Raw genomic sequence first — 16344 nt, forward strand, 5'->3', positions numbered from 1 at the left:
TTTCTGAATTCAGAAAAAAAGCCATGATTTTTCTTCAAAAAAACTTGTCGCGAGCGCGCTTCGATCTGGGCTCCTACGACAGGGCCTGGAGGCGACGCCGCGACTCTTGCGAGCAGCGTGGCAGCTTTTCCGTAGGTAGACGGGCCTAGCTGGTCGCTGCGCTGCCGGGGGAACGGCTTTGTCCAAATACGAAGTGCTTGTACTGCCTTTTAATTATTTGTTCTAATCAACTTTCTGCTTTTTCTTTGCAGCCGAGTTTGTGATAAGTCTTGCTGAGAAGAATACTACGTTTGAGACGTTTAAAGCAGTTCTTCTAAAGAATGGTGCTGAGTTCACTGTAAGTCAGATCTGAATGTTATTTACGTGTTCTTGTCCTGGTGTATTTCATAGAGCTTTTTGGTTTTGAGAGAGAGGTGTGAGGAGTGATTATTGGTTTTCTTCAATTGGAAAACTATGCACTAATCAGCTTTTGAGTATTCCTGTCTCATCAAGCCAAGCCTCCCCCTCCCTCCTCCTTTTTAAAAACTTTTGTAGTTTTTGCAAAGCGTCCTTCTGAGGACTCGAACTGCTTATTGTCTCACTGAGCATATAAAATATGGAAGAAGAGACTTTTCACGAAGGTAAATGCTGTTGTAAGTCTTTTTATGATGCTTAGATGCTGTGTTTGTGAGTTCCCCAGAAATAACTGTAGTTGGATTAAATAGGTGATTAAAAAGGACAAGTAGAAAAGTCACTTAAATGGAACATCATAATAATTTTCAGATTCAACTTACTATATCTTTTCAGGATGTACATGAAGTCCAGTGACACTTTCCAAAAATGAACCTGCATTTTCAGAATTGAGCTTTTTTTGTCCCGCTAGGAAAGCCCTCACTTGTGCTGCCTTCTAATAATGAAAAACAGCGTTGCAGTCATTTCTTAAAGTATTTTATTAAATTTTTCAGGATTCCCTTATCAGTAACTTGCTCCGTCTCATACAGACAATGCGGCCCCCACCAAAGCCATCTACGAGCAAAGGTATGCATAATCTTGTCCCTCTGATCAGTTCAGTGTAAAAAGAAAACCAAAACTCTTAGTCTTTTGTAGTTTTTGGCCTTGTTTAGTGAGATTGATGTAGTTATTGTTCTGGTCTTGTAAGGCAAGAGTTTGTATCTTATTGTTGCAGTGGGAGTCTCGCTGTTGTTAGTGGTAGGTTAGCAAAGCTGTTTAGGCACTAAAAACATACTGAGTGCACTATTTAGAGTATTTATGTATTTCACAGATTCACTAATAATCAATTTTATTTGTAGGAAGGTAACATTGTAATCTTTAAATTGAATCTCTGTAAAATCTGTATCAATCTCTGCATTCAGATGAAAGTTAAACTTTGTATTCAATTACAGAGAAGAGTGAATCGTTCTAGCTCTTCTAAGTTTTGGGGTTTTTTGTTTGTTTTTTGTTTTAAATCTCAAAATCAGAGGCAGTTGTCAAACCCAAATCGGAGAAGGAAAAGTTGAAGGAATTGTTTCCAGCCCTTTGCAGGCCAGACAATCCTAACATCAGGGTAAGGTCATAATTTCAGATTTCTTTTCTAAGTATGTGAAAACGTAATTTTTTTTTTCCTATTTCTCTTTAGTTTCAAGGGTTTTTTTATGTTAATTTGAGTGTCTCCTCCTAAAGTATAGATGAAAGTGGACTATGAGAAATGAAATACAAAAGAAGCAGAAGGCTAGTATTATTGCACATAGTTATCAGGAACAGCTGTTAAGCAATTGCCACATTGATACTGTTTCGCAGAATATCTAGAAGATACTGTGACACGAAACTTGTGGCCTGGCCTTTCTTACCTAATGTTCACAGTAATGATGGATTACAAACTAGAGAAAAATATTGGATATTCAGGTGCTACGAGGGACTTGCATTTTATATTTCTGTAATAATTTGAGGTGTTGAAGTGAAGCTGTCTTTTATACAAAAGCAGAATTGTCTCAATATTGTGGCAAAATAGGGCGGTAGCTTTATTACTTTTTTTCCCCCTATATCATGTATTCTGATCTTTATCTTACATTCCTTCTAAATAGATATGCATGCGATTATCCTTTCTGTAGATTAATTCTCTGTGACAGACTTTTTATCAGCCTTCTTACAGAATAGTTCTCTGTTCTTGCAGAATATGCTGGATGAAGATGATGTGAAAGTGGCAGCTGATGCACTTAAAGAACTTGAAGCTCTAATGCCTAGTGCAGACAGGCAAGGCAGGCAAAGGAGTAGTGACCACCGGTAGGTTTCTGGTATGTCTTTGGGGGATGGGTATTGGCAGTTGGTGTTGCCTGCTTGCTCTGTTCTTATGTGGAATCTCACTGCAAATATGTAATGTTTGTTTGTTAGGGGAAAGAAGAAGAGGAGGAGCCGAAGTCGTAGCAGGGACAGGAAACGAAGGCACAGATCTCGTTCTAGGTCTCGTTCTAGGACTCGGGATAAGAACAGGGGAAAATCCAGATACCGGTCAAGGAGCAGAAGTCAGAGTCCCAGTAGGGACCGTAAGGATCGAGAGAAGTATGTCGAGAAGAGCAGTGAGAGATGGAGAGACAAGCACATAGACCGTCCACCACCTGAGGAGCCTTCCATTGGAGACATTTACAATGGCAAAGTCACAAGTATAATGCAATTTGGATGCTTTGTGCAGCTGGAAGGACTAAGGTACCTTCTGATGTTCACAATAAATCTGGTACTATTCCATCTGAGTTCTCTTTTCTGCTAGTATCTTAAAGAGGTTATGAGGCTACAGTAAGGTATGCTGGGTTTTGATGCCGAAATGAATGTTTGTTTCAGAAAAATAAATTCGACAGCAGAGAACGTTCTCCTTGTAAAAAAACAGTTTATGAACGTACAGAAACAATCAGTTGACAACAAAATATTTTAATCCAGACTGTGAATGATCTGAAGGACTTGTCGGAGTAATAACGTGCAACATCTCATGCCCCTCTGTTTGTTTCACCTACAGGAAGCGTTGGGAGGGCTTGGTCCACATCTCAGAGCTTCGAAGAGAAGGACGGGTTGCCAATGTTGCTGATGTTGTGAGCAAAGGACAAAGAGTAAAAGTCAAAGTGTTATCCTTTACTGGATCCAAAACCAGCCTGAGCATGAAGGTATGGAAGACATTCTGTAGTGCTTATAATAGAGTTTGTGGTGCCAACATTTTTAAAGATACGCCTTTTTTTTGCTATTTTTTGCTCTTTTTGATGAAAATGAATACATAACGCTTCAAGTGGGAGTTAAAAAAATTGAGTTACTGTTCTGTGTTTAAGTGGTCTATTACTTTTTACTCATTTTCTGTAGGTTCTTGTTTTTGATGTTATGTTCCTAACAATTGTTTGACTTGATGTGTTAGCTAAGCAACAAGGTAAACCTCAAGCTATTGCTATGTTTGTCTTCCTTTTTCAGTATGAGAGAATCATTTCACTTTAAATGAAATCGCTGCCATTGCCAAGGCAGAGCAGGGTGTTCCAGTCCTTGGGGTGTACTTGCCTCACAAAACCAGCAAAAAAAAAAAAAGCACACAAAATAGCATTTTCTGTGTATGGGCTGTTGTTGGCAGTAGTCTCTCTGAGAAATGTACTCTGCTTTTTCTCTTGTGTTAGAGGAAGCACCCGTGTTAATAGATAAGGAGAAGTTCAATATAGGTAGAGCTGATTGATTAATCAATCTAATGTAGGATGTTGATCAAGACACTGGGGAAGACTTGAACCCAAACCGGAGGAGAAACCTGGTTGGAGAAACCAATGAAGAAACCTCTATGAGAAACCCAGACAGACCCAGTCACCTGTCCCTGGTGAATGCCCCGGAGGTGGAGGATGATAGCCTTGAACGGAAACGCCTCACACGAATTTCAGACCCAGAGAAATGGGAAATAAAACAGGTGTGTTTTGTATTCAGGGAAATAGGGTGTCAGTCAGTAAAATTGCTAGGGAGTTTCATGAACTAGAATACAGCTCCTTGATTGTTTGTGTAACTTATTCCTTCTAAATTGCTGACTTCTAGCTTAGTTCTAACTATGAAGTTAGCCCTGTTTTGAGCAGGAGGTTGGACCAGGCAACCTCTAGAGATCACTCTGACCTGGGGAATCATGATCTTTATCCAGCAACACTTAGGTGGTATTTGATTATCAGTGCAGTCCTGCCATGCATAAGCCATCTGTCTCACACTGATGGTATTTAGAATAACGAAAGGACTATTTGCTCAGAGACTGGATGACTTGGGGAGACATGTGCCAGAATGTAGGACCATTCCCTTGTTCTGAAATCACAACGTTCCTTTGTTCCTGTTTTACAAGTCTGGCAATGGCATTAGAACTGAGACCTTGTAGGCGTGAGTTGTCTTCGTTTATGGGGACAAATTCATGTTGTATTCATTCTGTTCCCAGATGATTGCAGCTAATGTGCTTTCCAAGGAAGAGTTTCCTGACTTTGATGAGGAGACTGGGATTCTTCCTAAAGTTGATGATGAAGAAGGTAGTATTTCCAAGTAGTCTTACTGTTGTTGTAAATTCCTTGTGTTTCTGGACATGTTTTGATTCAAAAAGAGATGATGATATAAGTGGATGTGAAGCATCTCACAATTTGCTGTCATCTTAAACATTTGGAACTAGGGTTGCTCTAGCCTTATTATTAGTGACATTTGGATGTGCCTTGTCTATGCATTCTTTTTATTTGTGGTGTTTTCACTTCTAAAACTATCTAATTACATCATAAAAGAATACACAGGAAGCACTGTTTGAAGAGGTACTTTTATGTACCTGAAAGGAGATGTTTAACTTTTCTATAAAAATTGTCACTTGTGGATTTTAGATGAGGACCTTGAGATTGAGTTAGTTGAAGAAGAGCCACCGTTCCTTCGAGGTCATACTAAGCAGAGCATGGATATGAGTCCCATCAAAATCGTAAAGGTACGAGATTTCCAGGACTAAAACCGTTATACTTGATTTAATTAAATAAACATTTGGGAATTTAACAACCACTTTTCCACCTGGACGTTACTGAGAGCCCTGAAAAACATTACTGCTGAACTGAAGATCCTTTCTTTACTTAAAAAGCCGGTTTCTTGCTTAACTGGTGATAGTGAAGTGGAATAATAGAACTGAAATGTGCATTAGCCTGCAGCAGCAACCATTTCACATAAGTGTGTTAGAACATACTTTCTCTGTTTTGGCTCTTTTCTTACCTTTTGAAAGTAGAAAGTGGTAGAGAAATACTTATTTTTCACTGGTTGTGCCCATAATCCTTCTGACTGAACAGTGTAGGGATGCTCCATATTAGTCATGACCATGGAAGTTCATGAGGCTGGGCTAATGGAAATATCCTGGAACTCAGATAGATAAAATGTTAACATCTTCTAAAGCATCTTCAGAAGAGGCTTCTAAAGGACAGTGGCGACAGAGATACTTGAGGTTGAAGGATTGGGAGTGCTTGAAATCTTAACTTTTTTCTTGCTTTCCAGAATCCAGATGGTTCCTTGTCCCAGGCTGCAATGATGCAGAGTGCTTTGGCTAAAGAAAGACGAGAACTTAAACAAGCCCAGAGAGAAGCAGAGATGGATTCTATCCCCATGGGACTCAACACACACTGGGTGGATCCTCTCCCCGATGGTATGTCTGAACACATCTAAGTGTGAACTGTGCCTTTTTTTTTTCTTTTGTAATAGTTGAGCAACCCAGGAGAAATTTCTTGATATTGTGTTTGTCTGCCTCATTTCAAAAGTGAGGCAAAGATGAAGTGCTTTTCCACTGAAGTGGAAATAGAAATGTCAAAGGAAATGTACAGGTATATCCTGCTATCCGTCAAGGATGCATTACTAAAAGGTGTGGTGGATGGTGAAGCAATTTTTTACATGGAAATTAATGCGATAGTGGGGGTATACATGTAGGAACTTTAAAAATACTTAAACACACAAGTATAGAAGGTATGGATGACGGAACAATAGGAGCAGGATTGTCAGGGTCTGTGCTGTGTGAATCTAAATGTAATGGTGAAATTGTTTCTTTTCTAGTGGATGGAAGACAAATAGCTGCAAACATGCGAGGTATTGGGATGATGCCCAATGATATCCCAGAGTGGAAGAAACATGCATTTGGTGGCAACAAAGCTTCTTATGGTAAGAAGACCCAGCTTTCCATCATTGAGCAGAGAGAGAGTCTCCCAATCTTCAGACTGAAGGAGCAGCTGATACAAGTAAGACTCTTGAAACAGCATTCTTGTTTGAGCAAGCAATAATTCAAAATAAATATTCTTGGTTTAGCTTGTTGACAGTTGAATAGCCAGTTGATAATTTTAAGTGCAGAACTGTAGTTCAGAATAATTATTTTAAAGGATTATATCTATCTATATATATATTTCAGTAAAGCTCCAGATATTTATTGACATAAGTCAAAATTGAAACTAGGATCATGTCGGCAAGGGATGAGTCAGCTAAATAGCTAAGCAGTTTGCTGACTTGATCAGTAAGAACACTTGTATGATTTTTGGTCTGGGTCAGCTGGAGCAAGAGCAGTAGGTGCTCAGCCTAGTCCAAGATATACTGTATTGATTTTTTGTTTGTTTGTTTTGTTTGCTTTTTGTTTTTAAATTTTGACAAGTGTAACTATTATGACCTTTTCTAGGCTGTGCATGACAACCAGATTCTGATTGTTATTGGAGAGACAGGATCTGGGAAAACAACACAGATTACCCAATACCTGGCTGAGGCGGGATATACATCAAGAGGAAAGATTGGATGTACTCAGCCTCGCAGAGTGGCTGCAATGTCTGTTGCGAAGAGGGTGTCGGAGGAATTTGGTTGCTGCTTGGGACAAGAGGTGAATTTCCATGCTGAAGAACATGCCAAAATAAGCACGAGGAAAAGTAGGAAGAATCAGTACTGGAGCTAGTTTTCTTGTGTGTCCATGTGTCTGTTCCCTTGTAGGCTGTAAAATGACCTTGCAGAATAATTAAACTGGGAATTTATGGTGCTAATAACTTAATTCTGTAGCTTAAGTTTCTGTGCAACTCTTCTTTCTAGGTTGGCTACACCATTCGATTTGAAGACTGCACTAGCCCTGAAACTGTTATCAAATACATGACAGATGGTATGCTACTCAGGGAGTGCTTGATAGATCCTGATCTGACTCAATATGCCATTATCATGCTGGATGAAGCCCATGAGAGGACCATACATACAGATGTGCTCTTTGGACTCCTGAAGAAGGTAATGTAGCATTTGATTTTTATTGCTTTAATGTCCTCTGTATGCTACATATGGGTAGGAACGCACAGGGAAAGGCAAGGTCACACAAGTCATGTTCATTCATGTGCTCTAAGAGTCTCTTCTGAAGCAAAGCAAATGCTCCTAAGGGTTTGTAGTCCAAATTTTCGTAAGATGAGCCTCTGCTAAATTTTGCTTGCTTTGTCTTCACACAGTAACAATGAGAATTGGCAGTCCAGGATGCTCGTAACGATGGATGAGCAGAGGAGTGTTATTGCTTTGCTCTTCCTTCTCTGACAAAGGCTTTCTGTGTTAGGTGCTGCTAAGAAAGGTTTGAAATGTGACCTTAGTGGTAAATTGTTTGAAATTCTGGATACTGGAATGAACTGATGCTGCCCCTCTACTCAGACATCAAAACGCCTGATATTACTGGTCATATTTCTCTGACTTAAGTCAAGTGCCATGTGTTAATAGTCCCAAAGGCAATAAATGACTTGAGAACTTTCTATCCTGCTATAGACAGTGCAGAAACGGCAGGATATGAAGTTGATAGTGACGTCAGCAACGCTGGATGCTGTGAAATTCTCTCAGTATTTCTACGAAGCTCCAATCTTCACAATTCCTGGCAGAACATACCCAGTAGAAATTCTGTACACAAAAGAGCCAGAGACAGATTATTTGGATGCCAGTCTGATTACAGTAATGCAGATCCACTTAACAGAGCCACCAGGTGAGTGGAGAATGGTCTAGGGTGATTGGTGATTCAAGGACTAATACCTATGAGCAAGCTCTTTCTGTAAGTCATGGGTCATGTATTAGTAACATGAGCAAAATGCTCTCAGCACTATTCTCTATTGTTTGCAAATACGTAAATAAAATGCTGAAAAAGTTGGGTGAAAGACTGAAGTATGTTGCTTCTGGCTAAGAGTTGTTGTCCAGGGGCTAGCAAAAGTTGGGGATCCTCTGCTTTAAATGGAAAAAGTGCGGGATGGAAATGTGGTAATGCGGGAGTTACACTGAACAGAATTGAGTCTGTGGATGTTTTGATTTACTTCCTGTGTAGGTGACATTTTGGTGTTTCTAACTGGTCAGGAAGAGATTGACACTGCCTGTGAAATCCTCTATGAGAGGATGAAATCTCTAGGACCTGACGTTCCAGAGTTAATTATCCTACCAGTATATTCAGCTTTACCCAGTGAAATGCAAACCAGGATCTTTGACCCAGCCCCACCAGGAAGCAGAAAGGTAATTTCAGCTAAGTGTGGCTTCATCTTCTCCTGATACATTTTAATAGTGGGGTGTATTACACTGCTAATCATATATCTTTCTTTTCTTTTTTTTTTCTTTAGCACTTCTGATTCTGTTAGTTACAACTTCAGAGAAAATGATGTAGTTTTGGAGAAAGGGTGGCTTATATGTAGCTTAGAGCATGTTTTTGGTTGCATACGTGCCTATACATGTTATTTAAGCCTTTGAAAATGTATATAAAAACATCTGGTGTAGCAAACCTCTGTGTGGGATATTCTTGGTGTGTTTTTTAATGCTGCCTTTAAAGGATATTAACTTCAGTGAAGTCTAAATGCAATTCCTGTTGGATGTAAATTTCCTACCAAACAGCTAATGAATATCTAGAGAGAGATTCTCTGGAAGATTCTTCTCTAAACATGGACTGTGTTTGAGTGATAGGCAAAAATTCTCCCTGAAGTCAATGCAGTCTGCCTACAAACTTATAATGATCTTTCACTTGCTTTTAATTATGAAATTTATCATGCTCTTTTCCCGTATTGCCCAAATCTAAAACAAATGCAGATACTTAAAACCTGTCCATCTTTGACTGTAGATAACGCTTCTTTCTGTTTCTCTGTGAACACATTTCTCCTTTCGATGTTAAAACGATAGTAGTTGCATTAGTAACAAACTGCTTGTATCATCTAGAATGGATTGTTTAAATTAGGCAGCACAGGTTGGCTTGGCAACCAGAGACAGAACTGGTACTGAATCAAACTCTTATTTGCAGGTTGTCATTGCCACTAACATTGCTGAGACATCTTTGACTATTGATGGAATATATTACGTAGTCGATCCTGGCTTTGTGAAGCAGAAAGTTTATAACTCCAAGACTGGAATTGACCAGCTGGTTGTTACACCCATTTCACAGGTAGGCATTCTGTGTTTGACTTTGTTTGTTTGTTTGTTTTTCCCTGCTGGTAATGTGTATCTTGATGATGTGGTGTCCAAGCACATGGAAGCAAAGCGAGGCAATAATAAAACCACGTTTTTGATAACACCCTGAGACTCCTTGAGGCTGTGCCTAAGGAATACATACTTTCCTGGGTTGTATTGGAAATCTCTTTATATTAGTACAAGTAAAATTGTGAACAATTAATCATTTTATTTTACTTGTTTTCATCTGTGCCTGTTTACACCTGTTAACTGAGGTGCCTTTTAACCTTTAGGCTCAAGCAAAGCAGCGAGCAGGAAGGGCTGGGAGAACAGGACCAGGAAAATGCTACAGGTTATATACGGAGCGTGCTTACCGAGATGAAATGCTAACCACCAATGTGCCTGAAATCCAGAGAACAAATTTGGCCAGTACAGTACTTTCCCTGAAGGTGGGTATTTCACCAACTTGTAGCAAGCTAACATGATCGTAAGTGTTTCAATAAATGCATCTCTGCCTTTATGAGCCTCGTGAAGTACTACTGTAATTTCAGATCCTTCTAGTGAACAGAGGTATTTTGGAAGGGAGACTGCATCAAATGCAATTCTCAGGCACTGAGCTTGCTCCTGCATTTTTCTGTTGAGGGTTATAATGTTGAATATCCACCTAAATTACAAGTCTCAGCTGCACAGAACAGTTAGTTGCAGGAGGATTGAGAAACAGGAATCTTAGGGGCAGTACACATTTCCTATGTAAGGTACATTTGTGTTGTTAACAGGTAAGACACTGTTTTAGAGTGGTTTTTGATCTCCAAACATACGCATCTTCTAAGTGTGTACCATACCTCTGAGAGTCTGCAAACTGGATCTAACCCAGTACATAGTAGCTGGGGAAGCTGCTACCTTTCCCCCTTTCTGGGAACAGGGGGAAGGGTGGAGACGCATTTAGCGTCCATTTGAGCTGTCAAGCCACACTAGTTTACAAGGCAGGAAGTCCTCAAAACCAGCATTTAGCCTGTGTGTCTCCTTAATTGAATCATCTTGCTTGAGAGATGTATGGAACAGTACAAAGAAACAGACCGGAAAACTGAATGGTGGGTGAAAGCCATGGGCCAGTGTGGATTATCTCAAGTGTAGAAATACAGAAATGTAATTTGTGACTGGTTACAGTCAGGATAAGGACATGAGGGTAGGGTTGCTTAAAGTTCTTTAGTGCCTCATTGTCTGATGGTTATATATCTCTGGCTGGAGTCTGGTGTCTTCCTTCTCAGTGTTTTAACTTGGGTTTTCTCCACTCCCCCTGTTCAGGCTATGGGCATCAATGATTTGCTGTCCTTTGACTTTATGGATGCTCCCCCAATGGAAACTCTCATAACTGCCATGGAGCAGCTGTACACCCTAGGAGCTCTGGATGATGAGGGACTGCTCACTCGACTTGGGCGCAGGGTAGGCAAAATAGAATACTACTTAGCACTGGCTGGGTTGCAAATGTTTAGGGGGTGACATGAGAGTGGGTGTATAAGGAGTTGCCTAGCACTGTTGGTTTCCTTTTCCTATTATTCTTTTGTGTTTTATTGGTAGCTTTTCACTTACCATAGTTACATATCTTCTGCTTTTTAAGGAGCAGCTATTACTTCTCCTTATTCATAAGGTTACTTTTATAAATGTCTAAAAATTTCCTGTAAGTATTGGGATATTCTTGTGGTAGTGAATATAGACAAATAATTTGTTTCATGTTGAGCAAAGTTATTCTGGGTAAAGCATACTGCTGTGGAAAGGAGGCACGGAAGAAAGGGCATTGCTCTCTTTTGCACTGAGAGAACTCAAGATTTTTCCAAGATGTTGCAGGATACCCTGAAACAGGTTTCTTGCAGATGGCAGAATTCCCCTTGGAGCCTATGTTGTGTAAGATGTTGATCATGTCTGTACATCTGGGATGCAGTGAGGAAATGTTGACAATAGTCTCCATGCTGTCTGTACAGAATGTGTTCTACAGGCCAAAGGTAAGGAATGCAGCCAAGAAGCAGCAGTGTTACAGTCTGGGTGTTTTTTGTGTGCCTGTCTCAGGTGTTAGAGAGTGAGCATATTTGCCAGAATAAACCTGTAGCTTGGTTAGCCTGTGCTCATACATTACATTTCTGATGTACCTTTTGGTTAAACACCCTGTAGCTGTGGATGTTGGTAGTTTCTTGGAAGATGGGAGTTAGAAGTGTCACATTCTCTTTTGCATTTCCCAGTAAACACATACAACCCTAAACCAAGTCAGTCCCAGCTCTAGACTTCAGAATGGCTTTGTCGTTTTCAGATACACAGAAAGTATTTCTTCATGGCAATCCTATCCTGTGCCAATTTCTTTTAAATCGGCAAGCAGCAGACTATGCTGTGGTAGGATTCTTCAACAGCAGACTCCTCTTGAATCCATTATTTCTTCATTATTATGGCCTGCTGCGGTTTAGTCTGTAAACTTCAATTTTGATCTGTATAGCCACAGTGTTTGATTAATGTTTTATCTGCAGATTGGAGAAGTGGGGAGAGGTGAGTAGGTCAGCAGGGTCAAAGCTACTGCTTCAGCACCTTTGTTGATGAGTAATTGGGGTTGCTTCTAGAGCAATAAAAAACTAGCTAGTTCAATGCATGCATATACTTCCTACAGTATAAATGGGCTCTTTACTTTGAAGTGTCCTTTCAACAATAGGGACTGAAATTGACTAAGAAGTTTAAAAAAAAAAATTCTTCATCTTTTCTGGTCAGGTCCTTGTCACTCACGGGAGAGTCTTTAGGAGACTCCACATGAGGTCTCTCTTTAGCAAGAACAGTTCTAGGCTTTTCTTTCATACAGGCATAGTTTTGGCTTAGTGAGAGCAGTCCCAGTGACCTTTAGATTCTCATCACTTGGTCCTTAGTCACTCACCACTCAAAATTTTGTGTTGTCTTCTCAGTCTTATCTGTGTTTTGGTAAACTTAAAAAGTCATGGTATGAGTGATAAAGAGCCTTTGTGTTGCACAAGGATTGTATCTACAGTGTAGATACCTGATTGATACCCATTTTATGTGTTAGGATAAACAAGCACTTGCTGATCAAAAGAAAGCCAAGTTCCATCAGACAGAAGGTGACCACCTCACTCTGCTGGCTGTGTACAATTCCTGGAAGAATAATAAGTTTTCAAACCCCTGGTGCTATGAAAATTTTATCCAGGCCCGATCCTTACGCAGGGCGCAGGACATCCGCAAGCAGATGTTGGGCATTATGGACAGGTGAGCATGTCGAGAAGGACAAGTAGTGATTTTGTTTTCTTAGCGTTCTTACACTGCAGTAGCTAAACAAAATTTGCTAATCTGATGTTGGTAGCTGCACCCCAATCTGGAGAACTCTAATTTTTTTTTTTCTCTAACTCTTGTCTGGCAGGCACAAGCTGGATGTGGTATCCTGTGGGAAGGCAACAGTTCGAGTCCAGAAGGCCATCTGTAGTGGCTTCTTCCGAAATGCAGCAAAGAAGGATCCCCAGGAAGGTTATCGGACACTCATTGACCAACAAGTAGTCTATATCCACCCATCCAGTGCTCTCTTCAACAGGCAGCCAGAATGGTAAGGAAGGCAGTATCATGTAATTTTCTATTTCAATTCAGACTTTATAACTGAAAAGGTTGTGGTGTGCACTATTTGTGGAGTACAGATCAAAGTATAGGCTGCTGATTCCTCAGCAATGAGCAGAGTGAGAAAAGTTTCAAGTCTGCTTTTGGATCTTTCTGCTGCTAAAATTAGTGCCTATGCAGAGATGAGACTTACTTTTTATGCCAAGACCAGGCCAGAAGCCTGCAGTTTCGTGCTTCTGTATTGTGGAAGTGAGTTTAAAATGCTGAGTGTTGAGGGGTAGGAGGAGGGAGGGAACGGGGAGGGAGAAAATTGTTTTAAATGGAATGAAGTAGTTCTGTGCTGAAGAGTAGTTGTGAGGTAGGAGAGGAAAAAGAAGATAGCTCTTCTGGATGGTTCTTTTGCAGCCTGCGTTGGGGCTTATAAGGAGCCTTATGCTGAAGGAGGGTGAAACAGAGATAAAGGGGCAAGCTTAGATACTCCAGCCCTTGCCTTGTCTCTTCTTGTTTGGAAAAACTGATTTCCAAAGTTGTTGTCCCTTTTCACAGGGTGGTGTATCATGAACTGGTGCTGACCACCAAGGAATATATGCGTGAAGTGACAACTATTGATCCTCGCTGGCTGGTGGAATTTGCACCAGCTTTCTTCAAGGTTTCTGATCCAACCAAGCTGAGCAAACAGAAAAAGCAGCAACGGCTGGAACCCCTGTACAATCGCTATGAGGAGCCCAATGCTTGGAGGATATCACGTGCGTTCAGACGGCGATGAGCCTAGTTCCTTCATGGACTCTTACTGGTTTTATATTTGTGGGACTGTGATTCTTGCACTGTTGCAAGTGTCCTGAAAGAAAGGACATTCAATTGAAGCTTACCTACAAAATGAACAAAAAATAGTATTTCCAGAGCAAAAGCACAAGGGGGCGATGTGTGCTCATGTCAGCTGCCCCTCAGATTCCACAGCTGCATGACAAATGTCCTGGGTCTCCTCAGCGTGTTGCATCATTTCAGAAATGGTTCTTGAAGCGCTTCTTAGTCATTCCCCTTTTAAGAGACAAAACCTAAGACTCGGAAATCTGGGCACTGAGCTTAACAGCAACAAAAAGGTAATAATTAAAAAGTAGTTCATCAACCTGTGTTCTGAATGACCAGACAAATAGAGGCTGGAATAGTTTGTTTACCCTGCTAAAAGGATTTATTTCTACTTAGCTCTTGGACAGTGGCTGTTTTTTGGGAGCTGCTTGTTCTTCATTTTTCTTATTTTATGCATTTTCCTGTTCAGTGTAACTATTTGTCTTTTATGCAAGCCATCTGTGGTGAGATATTTAGTATCTGTGGCTTTGGGATAAGGCAGGAAAGATCCCTTGAAACCCAGCTAGAATGTCAGTTATACTTGGACAATGGCACAGGTCAGACTGCAAGCCTTATCCTTCATCACCATCTCCTGTGTGCTGAAGGCTAGTATATCAAATGGTAATTAACCACATCCACTCTGTAGCACGGCTCTGTCTGTGAACATAAGTGGTTACAGATGTTTAGACTTTCTATACAATGTGTCATGTGTTCTATTTCCACTTAAAATGTTTGGTGACATCACAACTGCTGGTTTTTTTAATAGCATATGCTCTTATAGCTAAAATGTCTGTAAAACGTTGTGTAACAGTTCCTTGTTTAAAAAGAAATTGGCTATCCAGTGTATGCTATGTCATGCTGAAGCTATCTGTAAATTATTTTTTCTGTTGCAAGCAGACAAAACTTATTTGACTGTATAGCTGCAGACGCAATTTTTTTTTTTTTTCCAAAGCTGGGACAGTTACTAAAATTATTGTTGAAATTAGTAGAATGAAGTTGGTTGGTTGTTTTACACTCAATGAATTTGAAGAATGTTTCACACTGAAAAGTAGCTATATTGGAAATCTGTATCTATGTACAAAGGTGGGCAGGGATGTTGTGTATATACTGTTTTACTACATTGCATAAATGCCCTGAGCTTTCCCATGGTGTTACATCTTCATAAAGTTAAATAGAATTAGAAAGTTTGTAAGTTTGGAGGTTTTTTTCATTATGGCATTAGGCAGAGAAGGTTGTCCTATTGAATACTCTTCCAAGCATATTTTCCTTCCACGAACTCTGCAGCTGCATCTGTTGCTGTTTTGTATGAAAATTGGCACTTGACTTTCAAAAGTCAAATGAAAGATGGAAAAGAGAAAATGTACACAGTGGAAGTCCCAGTTGTACAGCATACTTTGAGGTATTTGTTCCAAATTCATTTTGTATTTGCTTCTCCAGTGTAGCCTCTTTCTAACTATGGGAGGGGAAAATGCATCAACAGAGGAAACTTTTTTTTTTAGTGAACAATTGTCATCTGTTTTGTGTGTAGTATTTCTTTCCTTGGTGTAATTTTTTTCAGTAATATCCTTTAATTCATTTACAGAAACTTTTCCATGTTGACCTCATCTGCTTGCTTTGGAAATGCCCCGCATCCAAAACTAGCCCGTGAAACAAGAATGCTGGCTTACAAACTCAAACCACTTACACATTTTTTTTTTTTAAAGAAAGTTTTATCAACCTGTTAACTGCTCTGAGGTTTCTGAGCATAACATCTTATCTCTTCTACTATTTATGTGGTTTTTATTTGGTTTATCTTCTGTAAAAAACTAAAAATAAGCTGCCTGATCCTAGGATAAAACCACAGAATTAATGCTTTATTCTGGCAGCACTTACATAACTGAATAGGTATTTTAGCCCCTTGCTGGGGAAGGTGTTCCTTGAGTTCTCCAGTGTGAGGTGCTTGTGTAAGCACTTGCCAACCTGCCTCTGTCTAAATGAACTGCATTATTTTAAATGGTATAAATTGTAGATCTTCTGGTTCATTTTGACTGTACTGAGTTAATGCACTAGAACTGGTAACACAAGTTTCTTACCTAAAGGCAAAAATTCTGCTAGCAGAGGCCATGTGTCTAGTCTGGAGTGTTTTTGGAGGTGTTATGTTTAACATAACTGCTGAAAATTTCCTGAGTAATACAAGTGTGTGTGTGTGTGAACTCTTTGCATGTGTGCCTTTGTCAGCAATAAATAGCCTCCTTGCCTTTAGCACGTCTTGTGCTGCAGACTGTGCTAGTGTGGGGTGGAAGTTTCTATAAATGTACAGGGAGGAGATGAGCTTGCCCTATCTCCAATCTCATTACTGCCAGCAACAGCAGCAAATACAGCCACTGAAAGGCCCTCCCTCAGGCTTGGGTGGCTCCCTTCTTCCAGTAATATTTGGTTAAGGTGTTGAAAGGAGGCTTCAGCTGTAATTAAGGGGAAAAGCTTAGGCTGCCAAAGCACTGGGGTTATTTTTATACCTGCTGGCAGAGAACAAACTAACAGCAGTTAGCT

General features: G+C 40.1%; 1 protein-coding gene across 1 annotated transcript in view; it reads left to right on the top strand.

Annotated features, from left to right (window-relative positions):
* DHX8 (DEAH (Asp-Glu-Ala-His) box polypeptide 8) overlaps positions 1–16059 on the top strand; it is a 16332-nt gene extending 273 nt beyond the window's left edge. The window contains exons 2-23 of the mRNA XM_009326659.1: positions 252–337; positions 945–1017; positions 1458–1543; positions 2150–2259; positions 2368–2679; positions 2984–3128; positions 3695–3898; positions 4403–4490; positions 4827–4924; positions 5476–5623; positions 6025–6206; positions 6635–6829; positions 7033–7218; positions 7735–7945; positions 8279–8460; positions 9233–9373; positions 9672–9827; positions 10684–10821; positions 11250–11378; positions 12434–12630; positions 12782–12961; positions 13516–16059. Of these exons, the coding sequence (XP_009324934.1) occupies positions 252–337; positions 945–1017; positions 1458–1543; positions 2150–2259; positions 2368–2679; positions 2984–3128; positions 3695–3898; positions 4403–4490; positions 4827–4924; positions 5476–5623; positions 6025–6206; positions 6635–6829; positions 7033–7218; positions 7735–7945; positions 8279–8460; positions 9233–9373; positions 9672–9827; positions 10684–10821; positions 11250–11378; positions 12434–12630; positions 12782–12961; positions 13516–13735 (3467 nt within the window). The 3' untranslated portion in view covers positions 13736–16059. The remainder of the gene's footprint in view (positions 1–251; positions 338–944; positions 1018–1457; positions 1544–2149; positions 2260–2367; positions 2680–2983; positions 3129–3694; positions 3899–4402; positions 4491–4826; positions 4925–5475; positions 5624–6024; positions 6207–6634; positions 6830–7032; positions 7219–7734; positions 7946–8278; positions 8461–9232; positions 9374–9671; positions 9828–10683; positions 10822–11249; positions 11379–12433; positions 12631–12781; positions 12962–13515) is intronic.
* Positions 16060–16344: the final 285 nt, after the last annotated feature.

This window comes from Pygoscelis adeliae, unplaced genomic scaffold (genome assembly GCF_000699105.1).
Source record: "Pygoscelis adeliae isolate BGI_AS28 unplaced genomic scaffold, ASM69910v1 Scaffold421, whole genome shotgun sequence".
NCBI classification, from domain to species: domain Eukaryota; kingdom Metazoa; phylum Chordata; class Aves; order Sphenisciformes; family Spheniscidae; genus Pygoscelis; species Pygoscelis adeliae.